We start from the raw sequence: 16,220 nt of genomic DNA, 5'->3' as shown, positions 1-16,220 counted from the left end.
GGTATCCAGCTTCTTCATTTTGTTCCATTAAATTGTTCTTAATTGCACCTGAAAACAAATTAAAAAATATAGATAAGCTCATGATGCAAAGCATCCTTCTTGGCTCGACTGCACCTCTCCCCACCTGCATCCCACTCGCCAGGCAATCTGTTCTCATCATTCCTGATTCAAGTTCTTCTAGTTATCTCCGTGATGCCTAATAATATGAGGATGACCCCTGTTTCTTCCTTAGCCACTTTAGACAATACTTAGAGACTCCCCTATTTGGAAAGATGAGATTTTAGCTCATTTACATCTCTTCTCACTCTTCCTCTCAATATTTCATTATTCTACTTATAATTTCTGTTGTTTTCTCTTGTAACCAGCGATAATATATTTACATTATACCTCTAGTGCAGCAGTAATATTGATTCTACACACTCTCAGTGGACTTCACAGGCCAGTGGCTGGGTGGGTTCCTGGGCAGAGTTGAAGGCCAAGTGTGGATCCTTTCAGACTGAGATTGGACAAGAGGGAGGTCAGCCATTAGCATTGGCACCAACAGTGGAAGTTTGTTTGGATCCCTGACGCAGGCCTGTGTGTGCTCCACACTGAACTAGATATTATAGATAGATAGATAGATAGATAGATAGATAGATAGAGATATAGAGATATAGATATATAGAAATAGATTATTGATTTCAGAGAGGAAGGGAGAGGGAGAGAGAGAAAGAAACATCAATGATGAGAGAGAATCATCGATTGTCTGCCTCCTGTACGCCCCCCGCTGGGGATCGAGCCCACAACCCAGGCATGTGCCTCTGACTGGAATCAAACCTGGGACCCTTCATTCCGCAGGCTGACGCTCTATCCACTGAGCCAAACCACCTAGGGCTGAACTAGACATTTTTATCATCGCTATGGCCTCAGCAAACAAATACCGAACAAATACCTCCCAAGAAGGTGTTGCAGAGTATGCAGCCACCTCACTATGCAAATGGCCACGTAACGCCTCCTCTGGGAGCTCCTTGGCGAATGTTTTCCCACCTTTACCAGGACACCACATCCTTGTGTCTTTCCTCACCTTTGTTAACAAATGGCATTGCCAGGTGGAGAACACACAGGAGGCATGCCAGCATGAAGCATCCTCCCCAGGAACCTTTGGAGTCCTGAAGTTTGCAAACTCAGCGTGGTGGTGGGGAGGAGAGGGGTAAATGGAACACTCTCGTCTCCCCCAAAGAAATCTGAAGTGGAAGCTCATCATGTAAAATGGATAAGTCAGCAACATTGCCTCTTTTCCCATCTCCTAAATGTCTCCCAAGATCAATTTCACCCACATTAACAAAACAGAAAGTGGAGAGTTCATACAACGGGCAACTTTTCTAGTAACAAGACATATCTAGGAGCAACTAAAATTTTGGAAGCAAACAAGAAAGATAAAAAAATTTGGCAGTGGGGTATCTGCTTGGATACTTCAGCAGTTCCTCATTGCCCTTCAAATAAAATCCAGGCTTCATACCATGCCTATGAGGCCACACATGAACTGGTCCCTCCCTACCATCAGGGCCTCAGACTGGACTATGATTCCTGTATCACTTTACTCCAGTTGACTTTCTGCCCCAGGCCCTTTGCACTGGAATGCTCTTACCTCATACCTACATAGCTTGCTCCCTCACTTCATTCCATTCTTTATTTAAATGTGTTTGCCTCAAAAAAGATTTTTACCTAACCACCTTCTCTCAAGTAGTCCCTTCCCCAGTCACTCTAGCTTATTACCCTGTTGTGTCTTATCACTATGTGAAATTTCCTGATTTATTTACCTTTGTTTATCTGTTTCTATGAACTAAACTGTAAATGCCATATGAGTGCAAAGATCTAGTCTAACTTGTTCAACATCATATCTGCAAAACCTAGAACAGTGCCTAGTGCTCAATACATATTTGTAAGATGAATGGATGTAATAGTATTCTTGTATTTGGAGGATTATCATATAGATAAATATACTCATTTACATACTCATCTAAGAAACATAAGGGGGAAATATTCATTCACTTAGTAAATAATTGAGAAACTATTATGTCCTAGGCTCAAAAATGAATTGGGCTGCCTCCAGAAGTTCTGAGCTATTGATTACTAGAGGTATAGAAGAGTAGCCTGAATGTTATCTTAAAAAAGAAGTTATTAAATCAGTATCTAGGCCTCTATCATAAGGAACTAGAGAAAGAAAAGCAAATTAAACCCAAAGCAAGAAGAAAGAACATAATAAAGATAAGAACAGGAATCAGTAACATTGAAAGCAAAAACTATAGAGAAATATGAATGAAACTAAAAGCTGGTTCTTTGGGGGAGGGGGGGAATCAATGAAATTGATAAACCTCTAGCCAGACTGACTGAGAGAAAAAAGAAAAGACACAAATTACCAATACCAGGAATGAAATAGGGAGATTACTATAGATCCCACAGACATCAAAGGTCTACTGCAAGCAACTCTATGTCCACAAATTAAACTTAGATAAAAGGAGCAAGTCCTTGAGACACACAAACCCCCAAACTCACTCAGAAATATCGATAACCTGAATGGTCCTATTACTAAAGAAATGTTACACCTAGTTTTTTAAAAATATTTTTTTATTCAGAGAAGGAGGGAGGGGGAGAAAGAGAGAGAAACATTGATTGGCTGCCGCCTGCACACCCTCTACTGGAGATCGAGGCCACAACCAGGGTATATGCCCTGACTTGGAATCAAACCATGACCTCCTGGTTCATAGGTGAATGCTCAACCACTGAGCCAACCAGCAGGGCTATACCTCGTTTTTTGTTGTTGTTTTTAAAGCTTTCAGCAAAGAAAACTTCAAATGCAGATGGTTTCACTTGTGAATTCTAACAAACACTTAGGGAAGACGTAATACTGATTCTACACCCTCTCTCCCAGAAAATACAAAAGGGGAATCTCTTCCCAACTTATCTTATGAGGTCAGCATCATCCAGATTAGTGAGTTGGAGGCTTGGCCCAGCTAGCTGCTTTGAACCCACAGGCCTCACAACCAATGAGACAAACACAGTCTGAGGTCCATTATCTCTGCTTGATCCCACTGTCACTCATTCGAATTCTTCAGCAAACTCCTTATAAGATTATAATGAAAATGTGCTGCACACTCATTGTGTGCCAGGGACTTTGCTATGAAGTTATGCATTCTCTCAATCAATCCTCACAGCAGCCCATTAAAATGGATACTATTCACATCTTCATTTTGCAGATAAATAGTCTCAGAGAGACTAACATCCCACAGCTAGCAAGTAAAGTGGCAGGATTTGAACTCAGGTCTGGCTGACTCCAGTGCTCAAATTTTTAGGAATGAAAATTTTTCTTGGTTTAAAGTGATTTTTAAAAAATTTCCCTCCATCTCTGTTTGCAGTCTCAGGAGGAAGTCTGTGATTTGCTCCATGCTGCACCCTTCCAAAATATCTTGCCGAGAGTCTACATCAAAGGTAAGAAACCACTAACAGCCACTCAGTAGCCAACTTGATTTTGAACTTTATGCTTACTTAGTCCCAATAAACCAGATCTGCAGTCAGAAAGGGAGAAGGTTAAAGCTTTGGGCAGCTATGAAATGGTCACAGAATGGTAGTCTTGGATGGTGCTCCAGGCCTGTTTCTTCGTCCTTCTGGAACATCCCTAGCCTCTTGCTGTCTAGCCTGGGTTTGAATCCTTCGAGTGATGGGGAACTCTCATCATCCCACGAGGTAGATGATTCCACTGCTGGACAGAGAGAATAGAATCTTTTTCCTTATAGTGAGTCCTGATCACACTCATCAAAAACAAGGAGAACAGTTCTACAGGCTCCATTCAAGTTTTAGAATGCAAATAGGTCGCCGCATTCTCTGCGAGTGTCCCTTCCCCAGGTCCCCCTGATGTGGCCTGAATCTCACTCTCTGCCTACTGCTCCTTTGACAGAGGGGGAGCGTCTGGAAGTCCGGATGAAACGCCTGGAAGCCAAGTACGCCCCGCTTCACCTGGTCCCTCTGATAGAGCGGCTGGGGACCCCTCAGGTACGATCCTTCACCGAAAGGAGCTTTAGAGGGAGAGCATTTGGTCCAGCCCCTCCTTTTATAGGGAAACTGGGGCCCAGAGAGAGGAAGAGATTGTCTAACCATAAAGCCTGTTAGTGGCAGGGCAGGTCTGGAGTGAGATTTGCTGGCTCTCAAGCCTGAGTTCTTCCTTCCACCCCCTGTGTCCTCCATGCTGCCAAGAAAGAAGGAAGCCAGACAAATACCCATGATGCCCTGTTTGGTTCGAGAGTTCTGCTCTGATATCTCTCAGAATTAAAACTCCACACACCCTGTGAGCCAGCAGCCCACATCTGCACATCTTTGCCAGGGAAACGCTTGCAGAAACCAGGTGTTTACTGCCGTGTTGTTCATTAAAGCAAAAGCTAGAAGCAACCTAAATGTCAGTCAGTGCAGGGTTGACTAAACAAAAGGAGGTGACGTCATCTAAACTCGGAGCGCTCGTTATGTAATCATGAAAAGGAAACTTCGATCCGGGTGCATCCGTGTGGCTAGATCATAAGCACGTGGCTGGATGAATAAAGCAAGTTGTTACGCCACAGCTCATACAGTTTGATGCCACTTGTACATTTTTAAACCCCCCCCCCACACACACCAAAAAAACCATATAAGTAAAACTTTTCCTAGAAAATGATACACATCTAGGTCAAAATGATGGCAAGCCCTGAAGAAGATGAGAGACAGAGATGGGGGGATCAAAGACCAGCCTCCTCTGAGATGCTCGAATGTTATCAAAGGTGAATGGGCATGAATTCGGCAACTAATTTTTACAAACCAGTCCTACCAGTGGCTTTGAATGTGAAGGCAAGTAAGACAGGAACCCCTGCCTTCAGAGAACTCACAGACTGTGCAGGAGGTCAGGACAGAAGGGAAATGGGGAGAAAGAGAGACAAGAAAACCATGTGCTGGACCAGGGCAGGATTCAGGAAGAAGAGAGACAGGGCCCCAGGGGGAGCCAGGCCGAGATGGTGCGTTTTGGTCGCCAGAGCTCACTGTCAGAGGGTTAGGATTCAGCTCGCTCTTGGGCTTGCATTCCTGTGGTCCTCTGTCCTGTGTGTATCTGAAGACTCACGCTCTAGGGTCTTCTCTTGAAAAGCACAGCAAACATTTGGGGCAAATTGCAGAGCCGATCCGCCCCGGTGTCACCCTGATGCGCCAGACCCTCTGCATGCCACCCACCTCCTCCTGAAAACGTGACTAACCGTTCCGTGGGCAGACTCTTTGAGTCACCCCTCAGGGAGCTCAGACACTGTGCAGGGCGCACACTTTCTTTCCCGGCCTTCGGAGGCTGAACAGAGGAGACCTCTAGCAATTTCCTTTTAGGGAGAAATCCCCCAGGCCGGCAACATAGCAGTGTGCCTGCCCCTCAGCTGGTGTCATCCTACAAGAATCCGGGCCCTCGCACCGGGCTATGGCATGCGTTTCCACTCAGAGCGCTGGATTCCTGCCCTGCTCTGGCCAACGCCATTTCCTGGGGACCGATATAAATCGCAATTTGTCAAACGCTGAGTATTGTATAAACAAAAGCCTAGACAGTCTGCAGGAGAGGAAATGCCAGTTTTACAAATCTGCCGGCCCTCAAGAAAGAGTCCAAAAACTGTGCTCATCCTGTGGGCCCAAGAAGAGTTAACTAAATATTAACTTCTGAGCTGGCTGGGGTTTGGTTGGCTCATGTAATACAGGGTGAGGCAAAAGGAGGTTCATAGTTGTTCATATGGAAAAGTATACAATAATGAATAAGTAGTAATACAAGAATAAACTCTGTGTTTCGCTTCCTCACAACTATACACCTCCTTTGCCTCACCCGTATCTAGGTTGGTGACGGCAGTTCTGCTACATATTCAAAGTCAGGAGGTTTTAACATGATTGCGTCACTTGCATTGGTTTCTGGGACACATTGAGGTGACCTGACTTGTTGCCCAGTGCTGTCCTGGAAGGAACACTCTGGCAGAAGATCAAAAGACAGGGGTCCTGGTCCCAGCTTCACCCCTGCATTGTCACATAACATAACGCTAGACAGAATTCATAGTCTTTCTGCAGACTTATAAACCCCCTTGCTAATTTTTTAATCCCCCCCCCCCAATTGTCAAGCCTTGAGGATTGATTCAGACTAACTAAATGCACAAGAGATTAGTCATTCAGAACTCTCTGTATGAACTTATGAAGGAGAATATTCCTGACTCAAGATCCTGTATTTATTTATGAACATCTTCACTGTCCTGGGCACTCCCTTTCTGAGGGGAAGAACCAAATGCCAGCCTGGCAGAGAGTTGCCTGTGAGAACGAATCAAGCCCCAGGCCCAGGATTCTGTAAGAGCGATTCCTAGTTCACCGTGGCAACTTGAGTGCTCCCTTCCCCGCTCAGGAGCTGCCTTCTCTGCCCACAGAATCAAGACGAGTCCCCTTGAATCAGGGTTCCCTCTCCTTCCTGTTTGAAACAAATGTTTTGAAACTCTTCTTCCCCAATTCACGGTTTATTTGGAGACTTCTTTCAGCATGTTGTTGTCATGACAACTGCACTCCTGGCCCACAATATCCTAACAGGCTCCCACAGTGGTGTTTCCTGATTTATTTCCCTCCACAGATTAATTGAGAGGTTGTCCTCTTCCTGGGGGCTCCAGGGTGAGAGCTTGCATCAAGAAATCAGGCAGGCCCCTCCCCACCAGGCTCCCTGTACAATGAGCTCTCCGGGGAGACCACCGCCTGGGGAGCCCATCCCACAAGTACCCTGTGAATCTCTTGGTCTTAGAAGCCACCCTCGTTAGCTTTGTCCCTACATTTGGAGACCATACTCTGACCTTAGACGTTAGCATCTCTCGTACTTTGCACATGGCTTTTGAGGCCTGTACCGCTATTTTTACTCGGCACTCAGACAGTAATGCGTCTTGATGTGCTGGCCTAGCCACCCGCTGGCCAGGGATTCAATAAGCAGACGCCAGGGGAGAGCCAGTTTACGTTATTAATAGAGATCATTTACAGTGGTCAGAGGACTTCTAGCTAGAGGAATTAATTCTGGGAATTCAGTGGCAAATTTTAAGAGTAACATATGCTCATTGTAACACATTCAACTGTACAGAAGTATTTAAAGTAAAAAGGGAAACTCATCCACTTCGTCAGGCCCATCTGTTCTCACAACTGACGTTAATCCTTCTAACCTTCTAAAATGTTTTGCACACACCCCACACAGAGTTGTGTGTGTGTCTGTGGGCTTGTGTGTTATTGATGTCTTTTCATAGGATTGTAGTATATGTCCTTTCCTACAACTTGCTCTATTCACTTAACAATTTAACCCACCCAGGATTCAGAGCCTCACTGTACCACTCACTGGCTGCCTCCCCAAACCTCAGTTTCTTCATCTGTAAAATGGAAATAATAATGGCACATACTGCACAGGGTTGGCGTAAGGAATAAATGAAAGCAATACTTATCAAGTGCTTAGAACAGGGCCTGCTATGTTACACACTCAGTGAGTATGAGCTAGAAGTCAATAGCACCGTAGTAGCAATCATACCGTTAGTAGGATCGTCTGTCTTTTCAGTGTCTACCTAGCATTTCACTCATTACATGGGTGTATCAAAATTCTTTAAAACTGTTCCTCTATCCGTGGCTCCTGGAATTTACTTACTACCAGACTTCCCTGCTGCTGCGCTCAGGTTTACAAAGTTAATGCCCTGCTATGGGTAAGACGTCAGTTCTGGTGAATGAATTCCAGGTATAACCAGCTCCAGCATTTGGGAATCTCTGAGATGTAGATAGAAGGTTTATATATACGCTTCTGTCCCCAGCAAATTGCAATCGCTCGGGAGGGTGACCTGCTGACCAAGGAGCGGCTGTGCTGCGGCCTGTCCATGTTCGAGGTCATCCTGACCCGCATTCGGAGCTACCTGCAGGACCCCATCTGGCGGGGCCCGCCTCCCACCAACGGTGTCATGCACGTGGACGAGTGTGTGGAGTTCCACCGGCTGTGGAGTGCCATGCAGTTCGTCTACTGCATCCCCGTGGGGACCAACGAGTTCACAGCCGAGTGAGTACCCCCTAGGGAAGGCGGGTCACCTCTACTTAGCTGGTCCCCCAAAGAGGCATCAGCTGCCAGAGCCCAGCCAGAAACGTGGTGGGCAGGGGTAGGGCTGTCCAATGACTATTTATTGAGCACATACTATGTCCTGGTCGCTGTGTGAGGTGCTGGACCTACACCAGTGCTGAGCAAAATTAGACAGTTTCTGGCCTTGTGGGGGTTAGGGGGTCTATGGAGAGACATAAGGCACATTGAATAAGACAGCAAGGGCAGGAAGGATGACAGATGTGAAAAGGGGGAGAAGTAGGTTATTAAAACTTAACTGATGGACTGGAACTGAGCCTTGGACATCACTGGGATTTATATCTTAGAGGGAAGAAGGGCACATTCCAGGAAAGGCAACACGTGGCCGGAGGCAGAGATGAGCGTGTGCATGTGAGCGTGCACATTAGGGACTGTGGACCGCATATGAGGGCCCTTGTCTTTCTGAGACTGGAAGCTGGGCTGATTGAATGGGCAGGAGGGGGAAACCTGCCCAGGTTGGGTTGCGGCTGAGGTCAAGAAAGAGCAGAGAGATGACCCCCAGGCCTCCCAGATTGCCCGAATTCCTGTTGAGACTTGGAGCGTGCAGGCTGAGCTGTATCAGACTCAAGAGGACTTGCAGCCCCCACCCCACACACCGGCAGCATCTGCTCATGGGCCCCCGTGCCCCGTCCCCGCCCTCCTGTCCTGCACTGGCCAGTTAGTCTCCTGTCTGAAAGGGCTCTTCCCCTCACAGGTGCTCCCTGGCTCCTTTACGGGGCCCAAACAGATTCTTCTTTGACTTGTTGGAAATAGCAGCCACATAAATCTCATGGGCTGGTTGGTTTTTTCCTTGCAAATTTGTTTTCTTCAACGGTGATTTTTCTTTATATTAGTGGGACAACAGACGGACACCTCTTTGTGGTTAGAAGAGCTTATAATATAACCACAGTCCCTGGAACAAGCGAATCTATAGCTTCTCTTGTACCCATTTCACAGATTAAGGTATTGTCCCAGAGACCAGCTACTCACTAGCAGTGCTCCTGGTCTAAGACGAGGCCCCTTCCCACCCCTCCCTGCCTCTCACTCCAGCTGCTTCCTCTCCTGCTTCCAGGCAATGTTTTGGTGATGGCTTGAACTGGGCCGGCTGCTCCATCATCGTCCTGCTGGGCCAGCAGCGTCGCTTCGACCTGTTTGACTTCTGCTACCACCTGCTGAAAGTGCAGAGGCAGGACGGGAAGGATGAAATCATTAAGAATGTGGTAAGCAGCTGGGACCCGGGAGATGGGGCCAGGCCTGACAAGCAGGCTTTTCTCTGAAAAGGAGGGTGAGATGATTATGGAGCCAACTCCCCGCACTGCAGGGAGGTACGGAGACACTCAGCGGAGGGGATCTCCTCATAGGAAGCCGTGAATCATTTGCTCATAACCCGCTGGGATGAATCAGGTCACCCTGCAGGGCAGGGCCGGGCTGGGCTCCAGACCTGAAATACACCTTCCCTGTGCCAGCCAGGCTCAGCCGATGCCAGTTCCTCGTCTGCACAAACTTTCACTGAACGTGGGAGTTGTGCAGGCGGGGGGTACGCAGTGCTGTTGGGGGAGCCTCCAGGAGGGCTGTCTAAACCAGGCTGAGGAGGGAGGGGGCAGGCAGAGGAGACTTGCCAGGGAGGTGATGCTCAGACCAAGTTCAGGATGATCAGCAGCAAATAGCCAGGCAGAAAATGGGGTCCAGAATGTTCCATACAGAGGGGCAGCTCCAGCAAAGACACAGACATGAGGATGTGTGGCTGGCAAGGGTGGGTATTCAGGACCAGCTGAAGGGAGAGAGGCAGGAGCCACCTCAAAGGATTGTTTTTTTGTTTTGTTTTTTCATTATGGGAGAATATATAGAACATAAAATTTACCATTTTAACCATGTTAAGTGGAGAGTTTCACTATTTTTACGTTTCGTGTATTAAGTACACTCAATATGCTCACATTGTTGTACAGCCGTCACCACTATCCCCAGAACTTATTCATCTCCCTTTAACTCTGCCCATGAAACACTAACTCTTCATCTCCTGCTGCCCCCGCTCCTCCCCTCCCCGCCCCCAGCCCCACCCCCCCCCAGCCGCTGGCAACCACCCTTCCACTTTCTGCTTCTGTGAATGTAACTACTGTAGGGAATTCATATGGTGGGATCCTCACTTAGCATTCTGTATTTAAGGTTCAGCAGGTTGTAGCATATTTCAGAATTTCCTTCCTTTTTAAGGCTGAATACACCACATTTTGTTTATCAGTTCATCTGTTGATAAACATTTGAATTGCTTCCACCTTTTGGCTGTTGTAGAAAATGCTATTGTGATCATGAGTGTACAAATAACTGTTCAGGTTCCTGCTCTCATTTATTTGGGGTATATACCAAAGGTGGAATTGCTGGGTCATATGGGACTTCTATTTTGAATTTTTGAAGAATCACCATGCTGTTCTCCATAGACCTGCACCCTTTCACATTCCCAGTAAGGCACAAGGGTTCCAATTTCTTCGCATCCTCCCCAGCATTTGTTATTTTCTGGACTTTTTGGGAATAGCCATCCTAATGAGTGTGAAGGGGCATCCCATTGTGATTTGACTCTCATTTCCTTAATGATTAGTGATGTGAGCATCTTTTTTTTATGTTCTTATTGGCTCTTTGTTTATCTTCTTCCGAGAGTCCATTCTAGTCTTGTTCACTTTTTACTTGTTTTTGTTGTTGTTGTTATTGAATTGTAAGAGTTCTTTATATATTCTGGATAGTAATCCTTCATCAGGTATGTGATTTACAAGTATTTTCTCCCATTCCATGGATTGCCTTCTCATACAGCTGGCAATGTCGTTTGATTCAGACAAGCTTTTTAATGTAGTCCAGTTTATTTTTTTCTTTTATTACCTGTGCTTTTGGTGTCACATCCAAGAAATCATTGCCAAATTCAATGTCACGAATTTTTTTTCTCTACCTTATCTTCTAAGAGTTTTTAAGTTTTAGTTCTTATGTAGACCTTCGATCCATTTTGAGCTAATTATTTGTATATGGTATAAGGCAAGGATCCAATTTCATTTATTTGCATGTGGATGTCCAGTTTTCCCAGCACCATTTGTTGAAAAGACTACCCGTTCTCCATTGAATGATCTTGGCCCCCTTGTCAGAAATCATTTGCCCGTATATGGAAGAATTTATTTCTGGGCTATCCATTCCATTGATCTCTATGTCTGCCTTCATGCCAGTGCCACTCTGCTTTGTAGTAAGTTTTGAAACTCACAAGGTGTTTTATGGACAAGTTAACATTTGATTACCAAGCTCTAGGAACCCATAGAAACCTTTAAGCAAGAGAGTGATGGGATCATTGAGGCATCAGGACCCTACACCCCAACCTCGCTGAATTTTTCCCTTGCTCACCCTTTATTTCTCTATCTCCTCCTCCCACCCCTAACCTGAATGGCCGTTGTCCTTTGCAGCCACTGAAAAAAATGGCAGACAGGATCAGGAAGTACCAGATCTTGAACAATGAGGTTTTTGCCATCCTGAACAAGTACATGAAGTCCGTGGAGACAGACAGTTCCACCGTGGAGCACGTGCGCTGCTTCCAGCCACCCATCCACCAGTCCCTGGCCACCACCTGCTAGGCGGGAGGTCCTGCAAACCCTCAACCTGGAGGAGACCACGCAGCAGGAGAGAGAAAGCCATGGCTAGCCCTGCAATGGGGTCCGACTGGACAGCGTGTGGGATGGACCTGGAAGCCAATAGGAACCTCCCCAAACACATCTACACTCCCACGCTGGGCCTGTGCATGCTCTCCCCTGACATCTCCATGGTGGTTTTGCCCTCGCATAAATGAAAACAACACAAAACAAAAAACCAGGGCATATGTGCTTTTGTTTTCTCCTTCCTTTCCTCAGCTGTGTTAAGAGCCCTAGTTTCACCCTTTCTCCATCTCACAGCCCCACCCCACATCTGTGGTTGCTTCCCAACACTTCCTCCCAGATGGTGACCTCCTACCCGGTGCCCACGTGTGGCCTCAAAGCTGAAGTCTCCGAAATGGAGAAAAGAGTGTGGCCATGGCCCTAGAAATCAGCCTAACCGGATAGTCATGCCTCCTCTACTGGCTTCTTCACCTCCTCTGGCTCCCCCTCCCCCCTCCAGTTTTTCCAGGTGGCACCTCCTCCTGCTCTGGACACCAGGGATTCTACCGCCAGAGTACTCTGGGCCAGGCGCTGAGAGCCCTGGAGAAAGAGGACAGGGCGTCAGCACCATGGTAAGTGGTGTTGGCTCTGACCTTCCGTGGACTCCAAGCCACATCCTAACTCTCCTCTCGGGGCTCTCCTAGAACCCAGACATGCGTTCTCAGCTGTATCCCACTGAGCGGAACTAGGTAGGAGGGTGGTCTGGCCCAGTGTGTGGAAGAGGCATTTATGATTCCATAGCCCGAGACAGAAAGCTATTGGAACATTTCATCCGCTTGACGGCGAGATGGTTTCTTTCTTCATTAAGGAAATACTTAATGATCCCTAAGCCGCACAGGGCGATGGACACTGGGGCTGCAGCATGGAACAAGTCAGCGAGCAAATTAGGGGCCACTTCTTTGCACAGATTGTCATCAAGAAAATATTAAGGGGTTATTTTACTAGGAGCCAGAAACATATGGGGGGGTCAAGGAGGTGAGGAATTCAAATAAAATTTGTCAATGAGCTTTTACTACCAAGATACACCCACAAAAAGGAGCTGTTTTAGTGAATCAGGACTTCATTGTCCTAGAAATGGATTCTTGAGCCATTTTATCTTCTGCTCTCACCTTCCTTAATGTTCCTTAACTTAGGTTTTGCGGGATGGGACGTATCCCACAGGGGCATAACTACTTCCAATTTCCCAGGCTGATCCAAAATCCCTAGCAGATCTCCCTCCAGGCATGGGGGGAATGGGAAGACGGAAGCCTTTGGAAGTGAATGTCTCATTACAGAGCGCACCATCTCCAAAGGGGGCCTGTGCTCCTGGGCTTGTAAGAAAATATAAAGTGAAGTATTTGATATCTCCCACTCCCCCCACAACCCCCGCCAGGAGGAAAAGAAAAGAGAAAAAATAGAACAATAATGATCCCCTCCCTCAGGGTGGATGGATGGAAATGGTTAACATTAATCAGGTAGCCCATTTTAACCCCATGGGAATGGGAAGAGCAAGCACGAGTCCAGAGCAAGAGGCTTGTGTGATACACCGATGCTCACCAGGGAGGAGGGAGCTGGGGCTCGCCAAGTGTGGTCCGAAGGCCTCCTACCACGGCCTCCTGAGATTACCACATTTAATGACAATTCCTGGGCTCCGCCTCAAACCCACTAATTTTGCATCCCTGGGAGTAAGATGGAGAGATCTGAGTTCTGTTGCACATGGAAGTCCGAGGACCACTGCTGTAGAAGTGCTCTCCCCTGCTAGCCTTGGCCTTGGAGCTTCCTCTGAGCCACAAAAGTAAATATTTGTAGGGAAGGAGAGTGGTTCAAAGTGGAAGCTGGCAGATCTTGTCTGGAGGTGCAACTTCCTATTCCGATATTTCAATTTTTCCTCTTGATGACCATAGATGTGTCCCAAATGCAAGAGGGAAAGATTATATCCCATGATTGAACGACACAGAACATGCCTTCAAAATCTGCATCACCCTGACCGGTTTGGCTCAGTGGATAGAGCATCGGCCTGGGGACTCAAGGGTCCCGGGTTCGATTCCAGTCAAGGGCATGTACCTTGGTTGCGGGCATATCCCCATTGGGGGGTGTGCAGGAGGCAGCTGATCGGTGTTTCTCTCTCATCGATGTTTCTAACTCTCTATCCCTCTCCCTTCCTCTCTGTAAAAAACCAATAAAATATATATAAAACAAAAACAAAACAAAAAAATCTGCATCAAATCTCTTAAGTTTCAAAGCCTTCTGAACCTTCAGTCCTGTCTGGGAACTGTCGCTGTTGCAGTCAGATGACCATTTCTTAAGTCCTAAAGGTCTTTCCAGATCCTTGACTGTTGCTTTTGTGGAGATTCGGATCATCCATTTGATGAGATTGCAATTTCAACCACCCACCCTCTTGGCCCTGCATTCATAAATCTGAATTTGACCCTCTTGGTAGAATCCCATTATCCTCAGGAGATTCTATCCCAGTAAAATGAGGTCTTCACCTTCGGGAGAGACCTCTTATTTCCCCAGCTTGCCAGCAGCATTTATTTATGAGCATTGAAGAGGTTTAAAATTCTTTACGCCTTGATGTTATACCCACCCCCCTTCTGTGTTGTGTGTGTGTGTGTGTGTGTGTGTGTCTTAAGAATCAAGTAATAAAAAACAAAACATAGATTTTAAAAAGTTAAAAACACACATCTGTTTCAGAAACTGTCAAATGTACCATATTTGTATTAAGAGATGTTGGGGATTTTTGTACAATGAATTTACATTTATTTATGGTGACTTCTATCTACCCTTGTGATCAAATAATGTTAAATTCTTAAATCATATTTGCTATGCAGCTGAAGATGATATTTTGCTTTGTATCTTGGAGTATCTGTGTTGAGTTGATAAACATTTCCATCTTCATTAAAATTGCTTCCAAACTGGTGAAACCAGCATCTTGGTCATGATTCCAGGTCATTTTCCAGTCCTCGTCGCCTTTGGAAGGCCACATTAAAACTGATGACTAAGAAAATAACCCAGCCTGGCCGGTGTGGTTCAGTGGTTGAGCATCGACCTATGAACCAGGAAGTCACGGTTCGATTCCCAGTCAGGGCACATGCCTGGGTTACAGCCTTGATCCCCAGTAGGGGGCATGCAGGAGGCATCCAACTGATGATTCTCTCTCCTCATTGATGTTTCTTATCTCTCCTCCCTTCCTCTCTGAAATCAATAAAAATATATTTAAAAAAAAACAAACTGAATGGAGTGGGAGAAGATAGAGCCGGCAGGTCAGCGTGCCCTAAACTAATGGCTTGCTTTGCTTTTTCACTGAGGAAATTACCTCTACAAGTTGACTTGTACAGGGCAAGATATAGGAGATATTTTCTGCCCTTAGGGAACGCATAATCTCACTGAGTGTAACTGGCACCCTAGACCCCTAGTTTTAAGAGGAAGAATGGGAATTAATGAGGCCTGCTAAGTGTGGGCACTGTGCTAAGTCCCATGCATCATTCCTGTGACCCCAGCACAGTCACTTTCTGTGTCAGAGCCCACTTTGACAGGCTGCACTGTGTTCATTTCCACACAGTTACTAGGTGAAGACAGAGGGAGAAGACGGACACCTGTAAGCCAAGGAGATTTTTTAAAAATTCTTTATTGTTGAAGTATTACATATGTCTCGTTTTTCCCCCATTAACCTCTCCCCTGCTGCTCCCACCCCAGCACCTGCCCTCACCCCCCCTACTGTGTCCATTGGTTATGCTTATATGCATGCATACAAGTCCTTTGGTTGCTCTCTTACCCAACCCCCCCTTCCCCCCCCCCCCGCCACCCCACCACCCCTCCACCAAGGAGATCCTAAGTGTTCTCCTACACCAAAAAAAGAAAGAAGGTAAATGTGGGGTGATGGATGAGTTAATTACCTTGGTTGTAGTGATCATTTCAAAATGTACTAGTATATCGAAACATTACATAGAACACCTTAAATACATACAATTTTTATTTTTCAGTTATATCTCAATAAAACTGGGGTAAAGGGAATCTTGACTATAAGAACAGAATAATGTTGCTAAACCAAAAGCAAGAAAAATTAAATGTATAGAATAAATACATATTAATTTATGAATTACAGATGTCTTTATTTTATCCATTCAAACGTGGCTGGCTCAACAACAGAACACCCAGAAATATGCAGTGATAATTAAATGCAGTCATCTTTGGTATTTTGGCCAACTTGTAGTCATACAAAACCCTTGACATCACATAGACTTTATTTGGTGTTATAAATGTATATTTTGTCATCAAGAAGACAGAGCGTATTTTACAACAGTGTAACAGCGTGATTTAGAGCTTTTGATTATTTAGAGACATATGGTATGTGGTCCTTTTGCCCCAGACCCTGCAGACGGTGGGAGGGGGCTGGCTCTGATCCTGTGTCAGTTCCCCTAAAGAGGCTAAAGCCCGAGGTGGGAAAGAAACAAAGACAC

The 16,220-nt window shown here is 46.0% G+C and overlaps 1 protein-coding gene across 3 annotated transcripts in view; it reads left to right on the top strand.

Annotated features, from left to right (window-relative positions):
• The window catches only part of CYFIP2 (cytoplasmic FMR1 interacting protein 2), a 105,939-nt gene extending 91,251 nt beyond the window's left edge, over positions 1 to 14,688 (top strand). For all 3 annotated transcript variants that reach the window (XM_070414518.1, XM_070414516.1, XM_070414517.1), the window contains 5 exons: positions 3,396 to 3,468; positions 3,935 to 4,029; positions 7,833 to 8,071; positions 9,198 to 9,345; positions 11,557 to 14,688. In XM_070414518.1, the coding sequence (XP_070270619.1) occupies positions 3,396 to 3,468; positions 3,935 to 4,029; positions 7,833 to 8,071; positions 9,198 to 9,345; positions 11,557 to 11,724 (723 nt within the window). In that variant the 3' untranslated portion in view covers positions 11,725 to 14,688. The remainder of the gene's footprint in view (positions 1 to 3,395; positions 3,469 to 3,934; positions 4,030 to 7,832; positions 8,072 to 9,197; positions 9,346 to 11,556) is intronic.
• The last annotated feature ends 1,532 nt before the right edge of the window (positions 14,689 to 16,220 follow it).

The sequence above is a fragment of the Myotis yumanensis genome, unplaced genomic scaffold (genome assembly GCF_028538775.1).
Source record: "Myotis yumanensis isolate MYYU_CA2020_CCGP unplaced genomic scaffold, mMyoYum1.0.hap1 SCAF_5, whole genome shotgun sequence".
In the NCBI taxonomy this organism is placed as follows: domain Eukaryota; kingdom Metazoa; phylum Chordata; class Mammalia; order Chiroptera; family Vespertilionidae; genus Myotis; species Myotis yumanensis.
The sequence above is the reverse complement of the archived record's forward strand: the minus strand, read 5'-3'. Positions and strand labels throughout refer to the sequence as shown.